Consider the following 17,503-nt stretch of genomic DNA (forward strand, 5'->3'; position numbering starts at 1 on the left):
ATTAATTTTTGTTAATGAAGCACCTATATCTGAGCTTCCAATTAGTGTTGTACTGCTACTGCTTTAGTGGAAAGTATTGTCTCCCAGTGAACGAACTAAAAGAGCAGAGGTTTCCTCTTCTGCTTATCATCTGTTTACAGAGTTCTGATCAAAAGAATGAAAGTGTTTCTCCTGCCACCGCAGCTGAAATAAGACCATCAATTTCTCAAACCTCATAAAAGACTTGGAGAAATTAATCTGAGGCATTCACTCTCCTTGACAAGCTGCCAGAGCCTCCAGAACTTGCTTTCACACTGGCATCTTTTCTGCCCTTGATGTCATGTGTGAAACACGAGGATTTGTACTGGTGCTAATCCCTCTAATGAGGGCTTCTCCCAACCTCTATATAAATCCTGCTCAAAGCTGTGGCTGCTGGGCAGGCACCAGAGAGTCAAAGCACCGTCTTTTGAACTGCATTCAAGGCAATTAGAGGCTGGGATTAAACAAACACCCAACACCAGCACCCTCAGCAGCGAGAGGGATTATCCCGGTTGGCTGGGGCCGGGAGCTGTGGCGAGGCCAGGTTGTCCCACGGCAGAGGTCTCGCTGATCCACTCGCTCAGGTCCAGCAGAGAGGCAGAGCCTGCACCCGGTCGTAATGGGTGCCCTGAGGTGGCTCTTCTGGGCTGGGCTGGGCTACCTGAGCTGTTGCTGTCCCCAGCAGGTGCAGGCACAGTTTCCCCGTGTCTGCATGACAGTGGAAGCCCTGCGTTTGAAGCGCTGCTGCCCGGCCTTGGGGACGGAGCCAGGCAACGTCTGCGGGTCCCTGCAGGGCAGGGGACGGTGTGAGGGCGTGCGGGCAGACACTCAGCCCTGGAGTGGCCCCTACACCCTTCAAAATGTGGATGACCGGGAACGGTGGCCCCTCAAGTTCTTCAACCAGAGCTGTCGGTGCACAGGTGAGATGGGTGCTGAGCTGAGGGGCTGGGGATGGATAGGTCTCCTAACCTTGCTCCAAAGTCCAGAAACGTCCTTGGTGGCATAAGGCATCAAGAAGGTTTCAATTATTATCAATTTCCTAAAATTTCTGTCATGTACATGACACTATCAGCACTTTTTCAGAGCAACGGGGTTGATAAAGTGTTTTCTTTCGTGCAAATTTTTGTGTTTTCCTCTTTACCCTTGTAGTTGTCCCTGTAGCCACCCGTCACCTTTCTCCTCAAGGTTTTGGACCTCTCAGTGCTGCGTTCAAGGCTCTGTCACTGCTAATCATGGTGCAGTGAACCTGGATCAGTGTGCATTGACTGGAGATTTATTCCTCATGGAGTAGTACTTTGCAGCACAAAATAGCCTCATGCACTGAAAACAGATGCCTGGCCAGGGTGTTTCCCAGAGTTGTTAACTAAATCTGCAACTCACACTGATCTGAAATGTGTCTGTATGACCACTGAAGAGGCCATCCCATCCTTTTCTTCCCCATCTCCAGTCACCCCTTCTCACCCATGACTTTACACTGGCTCCTGTATTTGTACTCTGGAGGTGAAACAGATCTGGGAGATGTGCTTGAAGGCTAACCTGGCCAAAGGGATCAGGTTTTAATAAGACCAGTTCACTAATGCTGGCAGAAGGGAGGGAGTAGGAAGGTGTGGTCAGGGCAGGATAAGGTGACAGGACCCTTTCTCAGCATCAGCCCTGGTTGAAGGAGGGTTAAAATGAACAGGAACCGCAGCCTCAGCCCAGACTGTTGTGCAGGGCTGGCAGGAGATGGCACCAGGAGTCAGGCAAAAGGCATGTCCCAGGCACTGAAGTCACTTGCTAGGCAGATTTCAAATGAAGCCTGGGATTCTTTGTTGAGAACATAAAATTGTTTGAGTCTTCTAACATGGGAAGAATAGCCTGTTTTCCTTCAGCATGATTCTAAGAGCAAACTGAACCACTCTGTCTAAAATACACCTCGGCTCTCATTATCAAAACCAACCCAGATCAATCTGAGAAGGCAGCATTGCAGAAAATTTCAGCCAAAGAGGTTAAGTTTTCCAGTGCCTCTATCAAATGAAAACAGAGAGGTAATGGCAGATGACTTAAATGGATACATGAAGTTACTGGACCTCCTCAAAATAATAACAGCAGATTTTAGAGTATAAATCAGTTTTTATCTCTTTCTTTGACTGGCTTTCAAATGCTTGTGTGGAAGGACTTTCCCAGACACTTTGCAAAAAGAAATTGGAAGCAGGATTTTTAATTTTAAAGGTTTTTATATACTGGCTTAAGTCAGGTATCACATGCAGGCACATATGGTCAAAGTAATTAGGGCGTCAAAACTTGGGAGTAAATTGAAGAGCAGTTGAGACAGATATGGTATGCATAGGCAGACATTAATTTGCTTGTCCAAGTAGAGATAAGCACTGGTATTTGATATTTGCAGGACTAGATCCCAAGTTATGTGAGCAGAATATAGTGTCGCTTCATTCAACCTTACTTCTGCTGAGCTGTTTGCTCTCCTTGCCTCCTTAAATCTGGTCTCTCCTGCTGCATTTTTATTACACTTGTATTCCTCTTTCTCCTTGCAGTTTTTATTACCTAAATATACCAGTGATAAAGCATTAAGATGGAAGGCATCCTTAAGAATGATTTTCAGAAACTTTTCCTGGGCTCTACTCTGCTGCAAGCAAAGGCATTTCTAGGAGAATGTGTACAAGTTCACAGCTACATGGGATTTGAATGAGATCTGATGTTTCTACAAGGCTGGTGATTGTGGCTCTGTGTCTATTAGATTTTTTTGTATTTTTTTCACTTCATTTTACACACTGTTTGGCTGTCTGCACACCAGAGTTTTTAGTGGTGTAATGTGTGGTCTTTATTAGGCATCTAGGACTGTGGTGTCTATGTAACATTATGGGAGCTAACATATGGCATCTACCTAATATAAATTAGATATGCTCATTCAAAGGGACATGGAACAGTGCACATCTCTACTATTAAGGTGACTTATTTTCCAAATGAATGTTATGTGCAAACTGCCTATTTGAAATGGTTCTTGGACTATGCAAACTTCAATCCCGCCAAGGCTCTTTCTAGCACTTTAACAGTATAAATGGTCATGTTCCTGTGCCATCTTGGCACTGTTTAATTTACAGGTTAAACATGGTGTAAATGATAAGCTATGGGAACTCCACCTACCATGTAGCTGATTATTTGTTTAGACAGTGCCATTTAAACAAGTCACATACTGATGGCTGTATGGTAGGAAACCTGGAGAAGCTGTGAGGAACAAGGGCCAGGATTTTCCAAAGTGTGGTTTCTGGAGTTTTCACAATAAATGAATCCATTTGTGCTTTCTGCTAAAAACTTAGTATCTTAGGAGGAAAGAAATCCTGAAAATTTGTCCATTTGTTGAAGCTGTGCACTGAGGAAAAAATCCAAGTGTGGGTGCTGAATATTTTTTGGGAAAAGGACAGAAAAGAAAAAAAAGGAAAAGAAAAGAAAAAAGGAGAAGAAAAAAGGAAAAGAAAAGAAAAAAGGAGAAAAGAAGAAGAAAGTAACGGAAAAGAAAAGAATAAAGAAAAGGAAAAGAATAAAGGAAAGGAAAAGAAAGAAAAAAGAAAAGAAAAAGGGAAAAGAACAGAAAAAAAGGAGAAAAGAAGAAAGTAAAGGAAAGGAAAAGAATAAAGGAAAGGAAAAGAAAAGAAAAAGAAAAGAAAAAAAGGAAAAGAAAATAGAAAAGAGAAAAGAAAAGAAAAGAAAAGAAAAGAAAAGAAAAGAAAAGAAAAGAAAAGAAAAGAAAAGAAAAGAAGTAAAGAATAGAATAAAGGAAAGGAAAAGAAAAAATAAAGGAAAGGAAAAGAATAAAGGAAAAGAAAAGAATAAAGGAAAAGAAAAGAAAAAAGGAGAAAACAAAGGAAATGAGAAGAAAAAGAAAAGAGAAAATAAAGGAAATGAGAAAATCCCAAACACAAGTATTGATGTATCTGTGGGATAATACTAAATTATAGCCATACCTTGATGACTCTGTTAAAGCCTGTGGTAGGTACAGATCTTCCACATCCTACAGCCTATCAGCATGTCCAAATGAAGAGCTAGAAGAGAGAGAAGAGCTAACCATTTGTCTCACGTAGTAGCAATCCTGATCCCACCCTTGGGATAGTGCAGTATGCTGGTGTTTCAAATCTAATGTAACCCCTGTTTTAATGCAATGGCTAAAGAAGTCTGAAAAAAGAGACCTTTCTCCCCATCAAATAAATGATGTGTATCAAGATGATCTCTCTGGAAGGAAGAGGCACAGCAGCTGCTCAGGTTTCATCTTAGTACAATAAAACAAGGCAGAAGATGGTGAGTGTTGAGTGGGTTTGTTTTTACTGAAGAAAAGACACTGAGTTGAAGGAGTTATTGATTTGTGTTATGTTTGGTGTCTGAAGGCCAATCACATGTTATTACTGCTCAGAGGTAGAAAAATCCTTATCCATGAGTTCAGGCAATTTCTGGTCTTGAAAAGAGGCTGCAGTGGTATGTGGTGACTGGTGTTAGCATACACCAGTGATGTGTATGAACACCTACCAAGTGTCATGTAAGGAGAAGTGTATTTCTTTCAGCGTCATGCCCATGCACTGAGCCACTGGTAGAAGTAGAATGGCCATAGTGCCTACAGAAACAGACATGTTCACCCAATTTGACTGAGAAAGAGCACCGTAAATGACGGTGAGATTAGGCACAGAAGAAGATAACTCTCAAGGCATATGATCCCATCTCCAGACAAATGGGTGAGTGGAGAAGACACCCCACATGATTTTTTTTGCCCTGTGGCAGTACTGTGGTCGTTCCTGGAAACAGTGGAACAAGCCCAGAACATCCAACCATGACAAACTCCTGTCTGTGTCCCAAAATGATCTCCTACATGTTCACTGGGAACTGCAAGAGATGATCATAATCTCTGTTGTCCCTGGAATAGCTTCAGGGAGGTAGTACATTGAGTTGCTACATGTTGGTCACTGAAAGCAAAAAATGCTGAGGTATGAATCCTTGCATGTTCCTATGGTTCCTGTGTACAAAAGGATCTTGGAAGGGTCTAACTGCCTTATTGATAATATCTACTGTGTGCTATATCCTGCTAACATGAGATTATTTCTTCTGCTCTTCTAGAGCTATACCATTGAAGTCCACTGTCACCAGCGTAGCAGACATGGAAGTCAAGTTATGAGAGATCGGAACATACATTTCACAGTGCTGTTAAGTGGGAAGTCCACAAGGCAGTAAATGAACTTTCTGACAACAGCAATGCATCATTTCCAGACCAATGGCCTGGCAGAGTGCTTTAGAAACAAATGCTGAAAAAGTGGTTTGGGTAGGACATAAAAAACCTGGGTCTGATTACTGCAGTCATTTCTGTTTGCAATATGGGAAACCCTCAGACCTCCATCAGCTTTTTGCCATTTCAGCTGCTGCTTAATGACAATCCTGTATTGCATGGAGTCTGTTGAAAGAAAATGACAAAAAGCAAATTTTGATGTCATGAAGTGTTGTTGTTATGTGTGTTTCTGACAATAGACCATTGCCAAATAGACCTGTTGATATGACAAAAATGTTCAACACAATCAGCACAAATACTGCAGTGTGAAATGCCACTTTGCCTGGAAATTGTCCTCTCCTGTTTTCCAGTCTCCACTGCAGTCCTACTTACTCAGTAAAAGCTCACATCCCATTGAAAAGTCTCTGGGGGAGTGATGGAAAGAATGGACCCCTTGGATTCCTTTGTAGATTGGGGGGTTAAGGGAGAAAATCCTGCAGATAGCTAGACCGAGTTGTGAAGAATGAACAAATATACAGATAGTGGAGTAAACCAAAGTGACAACAGTATTAATTCTGTTCTGATGGGACCCTCAGGATATTGTGATCAAATCAAATCAATCTTCCATGCTGTTTCTCCCCCATCTCTGCCCTCTTCATAATAACATATCAGTACAATCTTCTGTCTTTCATAAAACTATAACCTACTTGCTTTTTCTGGTGTATGTCTTCATCCCCCTAAACCAGTACAGGCTTTGGGTGTCTTCTGCTCTAGCTGGAACATGGCAGCTGAACCCAGCTGCTCCTACTTGCATCGAGACAAAATATAAGCCATACACCTGAAAACTGTTCCCACGGTATGCCATTGGGATGTGCACAATCCAAGTCCTTGTGGTCCCTAACCTTAGCACTGGTTCTCAGCTTTGTGACAGCATGTGAACTTAGAGATCTCAGAGCCTCCTAAGTAACCATAAGCTGTCCAAACCTACAGTTAAGAGACCTCATGTTGTCTTGGTAGGTCTCACAGTAGTCTGTCACAAGTGTTTAGAGCTCAGCAGCCCTTACCCTAGAGCTAGCTGTAAGCTACACAGCCTGTAACCTTAGGGGTGTTTGAGTTTGGTAATAAGCCTGATAGCCCCTGACAATCTGAAGTCTTACTTTAGTGTTAACTCTTGTTCTTCTCATAGACTCAACCCTACAGTCTAGGGACATCTGCCCATACAGGAACATTTCATAAGTCACTCCTCCATTCCCTTGTTAGCCCAAAGCATGTCCTGGATCTAGCTGCACTGATATATGTGCCAAGCAGTGCTATTTCATGGCATTTTGGAAAACGATTGGTGTGGTTGTTTTGGAGTGAGTGTATGTGGGGAGCTGGAGGGGGAGTGGGATTAAGGAGTCTCAGGGCAGATTTTCAAGAACTGAGTAGAGGTCCCAGAGGACCTCTGATTGCCCCTCTGCTCCTGCTTACCCACTGTCCTACACCACTGCTATGCCAGCCGCCTGCCGGTGTGCTGGCAGGAGGCAGGTGTCCCCTTCAGGAGTGGTCAGTTGCTCCTTGTCTCCCCAGCAAAGCTGGGACCTTCTGCTGCTGCCAGCTATCTGCCATGGTGTACAAGAGGCCACACAAAACAAGCTCTGCTTTCCTGGGCTCTTTCACTGCACTGGAGGGTCTGAGCTAATAGCCTAAAGCAGACCTGATTACTTGCTCTAGGAATGGTGCCAGCAGGGAACGACAGTACTGCAGTGTTTCTCAGGCTCTTATTGCAGCACCATTTAATAATGCTTAAAGCGTGACCAGCAGCACCGCTGGTGCCTGTCCTGGTTTGTATTCGGTCCAAGATACATTGTTATGAGGCACTAGTTTCTCCTAAGTTTTGTCCTTAAGAGAACTGTTTTGTTTGGGGATTTTTTTTCTGTGCTTAAGAATCCACGTGAACGGACGCTGTTTTGGGTTTGATCCTGGAAGTACAGGAATACTTGAGAGCCAATAGAGCAAAGCACTTCATCAGGGGCTTAACCTCAGTTGCTCAGCTCTCTATTTGGTGAGACTCCTCACGTGCCTGAGGGCTTTGCAGAGCTCTGAGCACCTCAGGGCATCAAGCCCATTACCCAGCGCTTCACCTCCCCAACTGGCTGAGTGTGATTCTTGGCCCTGCTGTGGCTCTGGGAATCAAGCCAGTCATCCTTCTGGTGAGGCAATTGGCAAAGCTGCTAGTCTGCTCAGCTGCTGTCCCTTCCAGGAACTGGCATCTCTGGGGGAAAAAAGGACTAATTCTTAGTTATTCTATATTTTACTGTTAGTTTTCCCTGATTCACAATGTCATGACTGCTTGTTCCTTCTCAATCCAGGAAACTTTAGTGGCTATAACTGTGGTGACTGCAAGTTTGGCTGGACTGGCCCCGAGTGCAACACAAGAAAGCCAGCAGTTGTCAGGAAGGATATCCACTCTCTGACGGCAGAGGAGAGAGAGCAGTTCTTCGATGCTCTAGACCGTGCAAAGACAACCATTCACCCGGACTATGTAATTGCAACTCAGCACTGGAGAAGTCTGCTTGGTCCCAATGGAGAGGAACCACAAATTGCCAACTGTAGTATTTACAACTACTTTGTTTGGCTCCATTACTACTCAGTCAGAGACACACTATTGGGTTAGTGCTTTGCTTATCCAATGAGCTCTGCAGATAAAGGTAAAAAGTATCACTGCTGAAGAAAGGTATATGCTTAACACAGCTGTGCTGCTTCATTGAGCCATAAGTCCCAGTAGGCACAGAGCTGTGGAGTGAAACAGTTGGTGGTGAGAAGCTGATGGCCATCTGTAGTCAAGGGGGATGTCCTTTGGACCTGCTGTGGTCTGGTCCCCTCACCCTTTGGCAGCTGGAGCACACCAGTCACACTCCTGGTGCATCTTCCATCTGACACGGAGGAAGTGCACAGGCTTTGCTGTTGAGTGAACTGAGTTCAAAAAGACATTCCTATTCCATAGGACAAGGTAGATGCGGTGGCAGTGGGAAAGGGGGTCTGTAGTGGTGAAGGCACAGACCATACAGAGATTATTGGGGACCAGAGTGCTACTGCTTTCTGTGGTCTTCAGCACATTGCTAAGGATAGGATTTGCCTGACTAACCACAGTCAGCTTTTACAACCAACCTAGGTTAGAGGTTTGGGTATCTAACCCCATACTGTATCCCCAATCCAGATTCCTAGTCCTCATTGTTTTTCTAGACAGAAGTACTTCTAACAGCCCCATTTCACAAAGCACACTTGTTGCAGGTGGAGACACAACCAGTATGGCTTTTTTACCTGGCAGTCCTCTGTGAAAGCTGAACAGCACATATCTACCTCCTTGCTGGAGGGTGTTTGCTACTCTGCAGTGGGTTTCGCTCAGTTTGCCCATCTGACGTGGTTCCGTTTGGCAGGACTGAAGGAAGCAGTCTCCGGCCTAGCAAGAGCAAAGGTCCTTCGGGGACAGGACAATCATATGGAAAGGGAAAAAGGCAAATTCTAGTGTGACTGTAGTGGTAAATAAATTCATATGTGGGTTGAAGCTTGCTGCAGTAATAAACAAATCCGTATGTGATTTGAAGTCTTTCACCTTTGAGTATCTTAGTTCTTGTGTAATAGCAAAAGCACAATACAAGAAATAACATGCATGATTTAAAGAAATTGACAAAGGACATTGAATTACTGTTGGCATGTTATGGAAGATGCTGAGGTGTGAGTCCTTCAACTGCGCAAGAGAATGAGATAGTGTGGTACATATTAGCAAGGAGCTAGGGTTTTAGAAAGTAAAAATGCTTCTTAAAACCGAAATCCACTAAAGTCAGTAGAAATCATCACAACATCCAGCTTTTTAGGGAATGTGAAGTTCTGAGAAGCACTGAAGCAAATATCCTCAGAGGAGTTTGTTTCCTTTGTCACAAGTGATGTAGCTTCTGATTTGTGCGCTCTTTTCAAAGATGCAGGGCTGCGGGTTTTTGTTTGTCTCCACTCCATGTAATAAAAGAAGGTGCTGTCTTTTTCTCAAGCCTTGTTTGGTGCCTAAGTGCTTATTTTATCTTCCCTTTGTAGGTCCTGGGCGCCCCTTCACAGGTATTGATTTCTCCCATCAAGGACCTGCCTTTGTTACTTGGCATAGGTACCATTTGCTGTTGCTGGAGAGAGACCTGCAGGTTAGCTGAACAGCCTTTCCCTTTCCTTGTGCACTTTTTCTCCCACTTGATATGTGACTTTGTTGAGCCAGCCAAGGGTAAGCTATTTCCTAGGATAGTTTCTTACCCAAATTCCCAGGAGTATTTGCTTACTGATCCCCCTTTTCTGTTGTTTAAAGTGAAATTATTGCTTTCAAGATACTGTGGAGTGAGCAGTTTCTCACTGTGAACAATGATGTGAAGGTTATAATGGAGATTTTTTCCCCTTCATCTCTTCAACAGAGGGTAGAAGATGTGAAATAGCAGTATTTATTTATAAAATCAAAGCAACACCTTCACGTAAAACTTGGTAACAGATATTGTCTGCTGATGTTAAAGATACCATCCCAATGAAACCAGCTCTAAATATTACTCCCCTTAAATGTGCCATATTATACATTCAATACATACATAGATTTAGCAATACATCTTTTAAAGAAATATATGCTAACATGCCTGACAGTCAATTGCAGAAGCATTGACTCATTTCCATTTGCATGATTTCTACATTGACAATTTGCTGTATTTCTGCCTTGCAGATCTCCAATGAAAATGGTTGCTATCAAAATAGCTGCGGGATCTTGCTTGCATGAAATTGTATCTAACAAGCAAGCACAAGCAAAAGCACTGTACTCCCCTATTAATACAAGTTCAGATTCCTCCCCAGGGCTAACCTTTCTAGAACGAAAGCCAACCACATGCACAATTTTACCTATTACCCACTTACATCACTCAGAAAGCCTCTTAGTTGCTTAAGGCTTCATTCAGCTCTGCTCCTGCTCTCCTGCATGGTCTTTGAGTTAGCGGAAAGCCTAACATGGCCAAAAGAAGTGCAATCCCACAGTAGGGAAACTAGAGACAATGTCTTTCCTTAGTCTGATTCAATGCCCCAATCTTTTGAAAGGAGTTGGAGCAATGCTGTGAAATGTGTGTAGTTGAAATGCAGAATGAAAAGCATTATATCCAGTGAAATATCCAGTGAACACCCAGTGAAACAGCTTGAAGGAGTCCCTTTCTCTTTCCTTTGAAGGTGATCCTCTGGTAACACATTTCTGTCCATTGCAGCAACTTATAGGCAATGACTCTTTTGCACTGCCCTACTGGAACTTTGCCACGGGTAGAAATGAGTGTGACATCTGCACAGACCAGCTCTTTGGAGCATCACAGCCAGATGACCCAGGGCTGATCAACGTGAGCTCCAGGTTCTCCCGGTGGCAGATAGTTTGTAACAGGTATGAGAATATCTAGGGCAAGCTGACCAAACCTTGCTTTCATTCAGCATTAGTGTGACTGAGCGTCAGGAAAAGAGCCAAGACTTCTTTAAAACTGGAAATTGCTGTTGGTTTGTGTGTAGATGGTGCTGTGTAAACTTTATCCCCTGGTACTATGGAAATATATTTTTTTAAAGATGATTCTTCTGGTAATGGATTTTAATTGATTCAGCCAATTTGGGGCTGCCAAAAGTCTGAAGAGTTTACACATTGGCAAGTATCTTTCTAAAAAAGAAATGCCTGTGTGTTGTTTCTCTGTAACATACACCCAACTGATCTCGGCAGCAGAAACAGAAAACTGTTTTGACATATAGGAAGACAGAGGTAGGCTGAAAAGTCTGTTCCCTTGTATTGGGTGAGACCTTAACCCTGTTATATTTAGTACAGTTTGGGGATTGACTTCAAAGTGCCTGAGATTTCACATGAAAAACCACACAGAGCCAGCCAGGAGCTTGTTGTCAGCTCTCAGTAGGCATATACTGGTTTGAGTGAGAGCAGAGCTTTGGTGGGGGTTTCAGGTGTAGGATTGGGGTGCTGTGACATAAGATGCTGTTGGTTACAATACCCATATGCCATTCCTCTCTCAGCTCAGGGATAGTGTGCAATCAGTCAGACAGAGGTACTGAAAGCTCAGAGCTTTTCATAAGAGTTTCTTTCTCTGGACACCTAAAGAGCTACTTGAAACTCCAGCTTCAGACACCAGTTGGCCTTAAATCTTGCTCCCATTTTTTCTCTGAGATAAGTAGTTTAGATTTTTTGCCTGAAAATGTGACTAAACTTTTGCCTTGCCAAGATGAAACAGAGAAGAGCTTTAGTTTACTTCAGGAGTTTCTGAAAATGCTGTTTCATTTCATACTGAATAACACAGATTTTCATGTTTTTTTTCACAAACATCATACTGTTTTTCTCCTTCTTCTTCCCTTTCTTTCCCTGATGTAAATGACTTGCTTTCCATTAGATACTGGCCAACCCTTGCAACAACACAATGCTCTCCAGGCCTTGAAAAAAGAGGATGTAATGCATTTCAATTGCTTTTCTTCTAAAGAGGATGAGGATGAAATACCATTTCCTGACATTTCTTGCATTTTGTCTTCTCACACCATGGTGGGACATGGGACTTTCCTGTTTGTGTTTTTTTTTGGTTTTTTTCTCCCCTTTTTGTGAAGAGTTCAAAAAGTAGTCCCTACTCAGGAGTGAAAGTTTGTTAGTTAAAACTTGAAAAGACTATTTTAGACTATGTGACAAAAAGTGTTCTTCCAAAGCCCTTGGGAGGGGAGGAGTTGTGCTTGCCTTTCCTAAAGCATCCTCCATCTGTGGATGATGAACCTGGTAACTCTTGATCCAAATGCCTGATGGTCCACAGAGGATCCAAAGCCACTGAAAACCACAGCACAGTGAGAGTCCTACCACAAATTCATCTGCCAGGCCATGGGAGGTGAACTGAGATGCCCCAGCATGTGTCCATCCCAAATCGCTGTTCTCTCACATGTATAGCTGGGGCTCTTTATACTGCAGGAGAAAAAGTCAAGGAACAAGTCATCATCATCTGACTTGTGCCTCTTTCTGTTTCATGCTCAGCTTAGATGAATACAACCGCCTGGTCACGCTGTGCAATGGGACGGACGAAGGGCCACTGCAGCGGAGGCCACACAGGGGCTCCAGTGAGCATCTGCCCACCGCGGAGGACGTCAGGAGGTGCCTTTCCCTGCAGGAGTTCGACAGGCCTCCCTTTTTCCGCAATTCCAGTTTCAGTTTCAGGTTTGTCCTTCAGCCCCTCCAGAGCCGGCTGAGTCAGTGCCTTTTTTATGAGCACATTTGTCAGCAAAACATGGTTACTTCACGGTGCTTTTACCTATCCACAGGAATGCGCTGGAGGGCTTTGACAAACCAGATGGAACCCTTACCTCACCAATGCTGAGCCTTCATAATTTGGCTCACTCCTTCCTGAATGGCACCAGTGTTCTCCCCCACGCCGCTGCCAACGATCCTATCTTTGTGGTATGTCTTTTAACCCCAGCATTATTGGCAGTGGCTGTGGCTCAAAGGCACCTTTCTCACCAGAGATTTGTGAAACAAGTGAATTCCCTAAAAAATAGTCCTTTCAATAGAAAAGGAGGAATCTTTTATCTTTTCTTGAACACTCCTACCCTGCATAATGGTCGAATAAAGAGGAAAGAAATATCAGGGTGATTTGTGAGATGTAAAATAAGATTCTATGGAGAATAGCTGCTATTCCAAATCACAATGTCCTGAATCCTTTCATTAGGTGGTATCTTAATTTAGTGGCTGATACAGGACAATTTTACAGCAACAAGACAAACTGAAAGTGTGGCTAGTTATTTTAAAGCAGTAGACTGACTAGTTTGTTTCTTTGTTTCAAAATTTACAGGCTAAAAGGAAGTGCATCTAATGTCAGGGTCTCTTGGGAAGTAGAAGTAACGTGATTTCAATGGTGTGTCAGTACAATGCTGCAGTGCACTGAGCAGCACAAACAGCAATCCGCAAATAAAACCAGCAGTTGGCTCTGCTTACACATCATTCTCTCCTAATAAATTCATGCCAATTTATTTTCCTGCTTGTTAGATTAAACCACAGTTATTATATATATAAGTTCTTTATATATTATATCTATATATTATATCGAAGCATTTCTTTCTTACCTTTATTTTAAGTTTACTATCTTTTGTTGGGGAAATTACTCCAAATACTTGTGTGGTGGTTCTCCAGATTATTTCCTTAATAATTCTTTAATTCCTACATTAGTTTCTCTCTTAGACAATGAGATTCATTTCACTATCCTGTAATCTTATACACAATATTGTTTTCTATAGGATATTTTCTAAGGTTTTTTCCCAGGGTTGTAATTAAAAAGCATGCATACATCAGAAATTAGTTTGAATTGTTCCAGACATTTGTAATAGTTGTCTGAAACAACTTGCCTGTATTAATTCATTAGAGACCTATAAACTCACTGGGGAAGACCTGATCAAATTCATGAGTACCTGGAGTGGTAGAACTGGTGGCACACTCTAAAATGAGCGTGATGGAATCACATTTCCTGCAATTTTCCATACTTTTTCAGAGATGAGAAAGATAAAAATAATTTTGAAAGGTATATTCACATGAATGAACTCAGTGGTCCCTCACCCAGGAAGATGGACCTGCCCATTCACTGCCAGCTGATATTAAACTGTCTGGAGAAAGAGTTTATTATGAACAAGCAGCAACAAGGGTGTATACAGCAAAATGTCCCATACAGGAGATCGATTTAGTCTTCTCATGAGCTTTCCTAGTTTCCCATTCTGTAAATACCATCTAAATTATATTACCCTCTTCTCTTTCTTTCAAAAGCTCCAGCCACCTTAGGTGAGAGTGTTTTAAAAGTGGTTGAGTTCTGAAAGAGCTTAATATATGTGCGTGTGGATGCTTGGATTTGCAGGTTCTTCATTCCTTTACTGATGCCATCTTTGATGAGTGGATGAAGCGTTTTAAGCCCCCTGATAATGCTTGGCCTGAGGAGCTGGCCCCCATCGGTCACAACCGACTGTATAACATGGTCCCTTTTTTCCCTCCTGTGACCAACGATGAGCTCTTCCAAACTGCGGAGCAACTTGGCTACACCTATGCCATCGACTTGCCAGGTATGTCTCAGAGGTGTGGGGGCTCTTCCAGTTCAAGTGATGAGACAGCTCACATTTTCAATGACACAGGCATATATAAAATAAGGAACCTTTCACAAAACACACAGGTCTATTCACCTGCTCACTGGCGAACACGTATCGTAGCAAAGAAAGGTAGTCACAACTCGCTGTGTAAGTCATGGTAACTACAAGTCTGAACACACTGCGTTTGCTCTGCTGCAAAACACATCAACTTGAACTGCTCCAGCATTGTGAAGAGTGCTCCTTTGAGGCTGAGTAGTCTTTGATTTTAACTCCTGTTTCCAGTGTTGTTTATGTTTGTTATACCATCCTTTAACCTGTCAGAGGTCAAGCTTTCTCCCAGGGAGCTCCTCTGACTAACATTGGTCACTAGAAAACACTTGTTTTGCCCAGGACCCTGAATAACACCGCATCATGAATCTCATTAGAGATGAACTCCATTATTGTTTGGATACCCTGGAGATATGTACCTGGGTGTTTTGCTTTATAAACCCCTAATTTTAAAGATTTTTTTTCCATGCCCATATGTGGTATGTGCCTTAGGGCTTGTCGATTCGTTTGAAATTACCTTTGACACAAATCAGACAAAGAAAAAATATCAAGAAAGCAAAGTATGCACAAACTCTAAATTTTGCAACAAGAGTTACAAATGTTTGTAAAAGGCAGAAGTATAAGAAATACATGAAACTTATGCTTCAGCTGCTTTACCAAAGATTAAATCTGAGCAGTTTCTTTCTCCACCTTGGTATTACTTTGAGAGGCACTAAGTGCTTATCTAACCCATGTGGACAGGAATTTCTTCTAAATGCTTACCATATATCTGTGGGTTTAATCTGTAGAGACTGTTTAAAGGTCTATAGTCTGAAAAAACCCTTGTCTGAGGCTGCATTCATGCAGTGAATGCTTTGTGAAGGCATGCTAGCTGCTTCTGCAGTACTTTTCTCAGGGGCATCCCCAGGATTTTCCCTCAAAATGTAAACTTCCCCTTTGATGGAGTTTAAGTTTTCCTCCCTTTGGACTACTGCCCCCTTATCTGACTTTGAATACATGTCTGCCTCTCGGGCATGAGGCACACAGAGAGGAATAAAGGCAGCTTGTGATTCTGCTGCTTCTCAACTCCCTCCTAAATAAATTGTTAGCTCTCTGTGAAGGAGTGTATCTATTCCTGTCTGCATGGCCTGTGTTCAGACAATAAAGCTTTTATCTCCAAACCCTTCTCTTTTATCTAAGTATGTAACTTGCTAATTGTACTTCATGTAATCACATTAGAAATCAACATACAGTAATACATTGCTGGCTCTTACTTGAAAGATGGTAAAGTGTTAAACCTTTCATTTTGGGACTTTACTGATTTTTGGAATGATTGCCCTCAACTGTTTTGTTGACAGAGTCTGGAGACTGGGGCACACAACTTCTAGTTGCTCTTATAGTGAGCATGACATCTCCCTGAGCCATCTGTCTCCTTAAGCCCATGTGTCTAACTAGCTTCTAAATACCTGAAGTCCTCTTGAGAGTTTTCTGTGAATATTTAGTCAAATGTAATTATTGCCATCTCCCCATATGTAGTATTTTTCGGAACAGGAGAGGAGGCAATTTTTTCTTCTGAAAGCATAAATGAAAACACAGAAACTCAGCCAAGTGGAGCAGTGTTATTATAAGAATGGACAATATAATCTTAGAAGACAGTGGTTCTTCAGAAGTGGTTCAAAATCAGTTGATGCGATCTGGAACTGGTTAGCAGAACCACACTAAGTAATGTTTTCAGGTAAAAGCTTGACAATAGGCTGCTTTGTGATCTATAGCAAAATCCGAGGGTTTTCTGTTGACCAAAATAGCTTGGAAACAGCTATTTTGAAATGTCATCATAGAAAGAATTCATAATTTCATTCATAGTTTTTGCCAAATTAGATAAAATAATGGTCTTTCTGTCTTGTCACTGTTAATCTTTCCCACCCCCGGCACTTTCAGTTGTGTGAAATGCTGAAGCTCTAGACCTCTCTGGCAGGAACATTGCCAGCTCTGGTATGTGTCTTGGTTTCATGGTGCATTACCAGCTTCCCCTGTGGCCACTGCATCATTAAGCTGAAGAAGTAATCATAATTATCAGGCTGTGGGAAATTCAGTGTAATTTGAAAAATTAAATTATGAGCTATCCTCACTTCAGTCATTTCATTTTTTCAGGTTCTCTTGAAGAAACCCAAGCATGGGCTGTTATGGTTGGATCCACAATTGGAGGAGCACTTATAGCTCTGACCATGCTTGTTCTACTGCTTGTATTTTTCCAGCACCGAAGGCAGAGAAGAGGTTTTGAACCACTCATGAATGTGAGCTTCAGCCCCAAAAAGTACATGGAAGAGGCCTAGTGCCTTTGCTCTGTTTCTTTGCTTATTCTTGTAGGAAGTGACCTTGATTGCCTTATGGAGATCTTAGCTGAGACTTTATCGCACACTCCGTTGGCAGCTGACTAAATTGTTCTCATTCAGGTTTTTCCCGTTATCTTGTGAATTGTAATGTGTGAATTCTCTGGGTACATATGAGCAAGACTCAAGACAGGCTAGATTTTTCCCATTACTAAATGTTATCTGGAGTGTGTGACACTTGTAAGTCATCCTCTACAGATATAGATCAAGACAGCTAAGAATCCAAATAGAAGACAACCAACTTGAATAACCAAGATAATTTTTCACCTCAATGTGTTCTTGATTTCATTTAGCAGCATTAAGATGTGCTAAAAGTGACTAAATCTGCATATATATTTGAATAACATTATTTTACAGTTATCAATAAATATTCTGAATATCATAGTCTTTTTTTAAGGTCAAAGTGCTTTGTGCTGTTTGACAAAATACTATAGGAACCCCTTGGTTACAGTTTATTTCAGAAACATGATCAATTCCAGATGTTATTTCCAATCAAGCTGATGTTAGCAACAGGTAAACTCCAAAACCCAAATTCTCCTAGAATTTTAGAGCAGAAGTTCCCTGACACCTAGGTATACACTTGTATTTTACCTCTGTGTTAGGGACCTTAGGAAGAAGTTGAAAGTAGTGCTTATCCTTTTCTATTTTGTCTCTGCTGCACTGTTTCATAAGCCTAGACTTAAATTTCCAAAATCCAGGA

General features: G+C 42.2%; 1 protein-coding gene across 1 annotated transcript; it reads left to right on the forward strand.

The window, feature by feature from the left end:
* Positions 1–488: 488 nt before the first annotated feature.
* On the forward strand, positions 489–17,182 carry DCT (dopachrome tautomerase). Its single transcript, XM_009079394.1, has 8 exons — positions 489–938; positions 7,612–7,911; positions 9,332–9,432; positions 10,516–10,682; positions 12,300–12,479; positions 12,584–12,719; positions 14,161–14,362; positions 16,565–17,182. The coding sequence occupies exons 1-8, from the start codon at positions 638–640 to the stop codon at positions 16,744–16,746; spliced, it is 1,569 nt and encodes a 522-aa protein (XP_009077642.1). The 5' UTR covers positions 489–637; the 3' UTR covers positions 16,747–17,182.
* Positions 17,183–17,503: the final 321 nt, after the last annotated feature.

The sequence above is a fragment of the Acanthisitta chloris genome, unplaced genomic scaffold (assembly GCF_000695815.1).
Source record: "Acanthisitta chloris isolate BGI_N310 unplaced genomic scaffold, ASM69581v1 scaffold20237, whole genome shotgun sequence".
Taxonomy (NCBI): Eukaryota; Metazoa; Chordata; class Aves; order Passeriformes; family Acanthisittidae; genus Acanthisitta; species Acanthisitta chloris.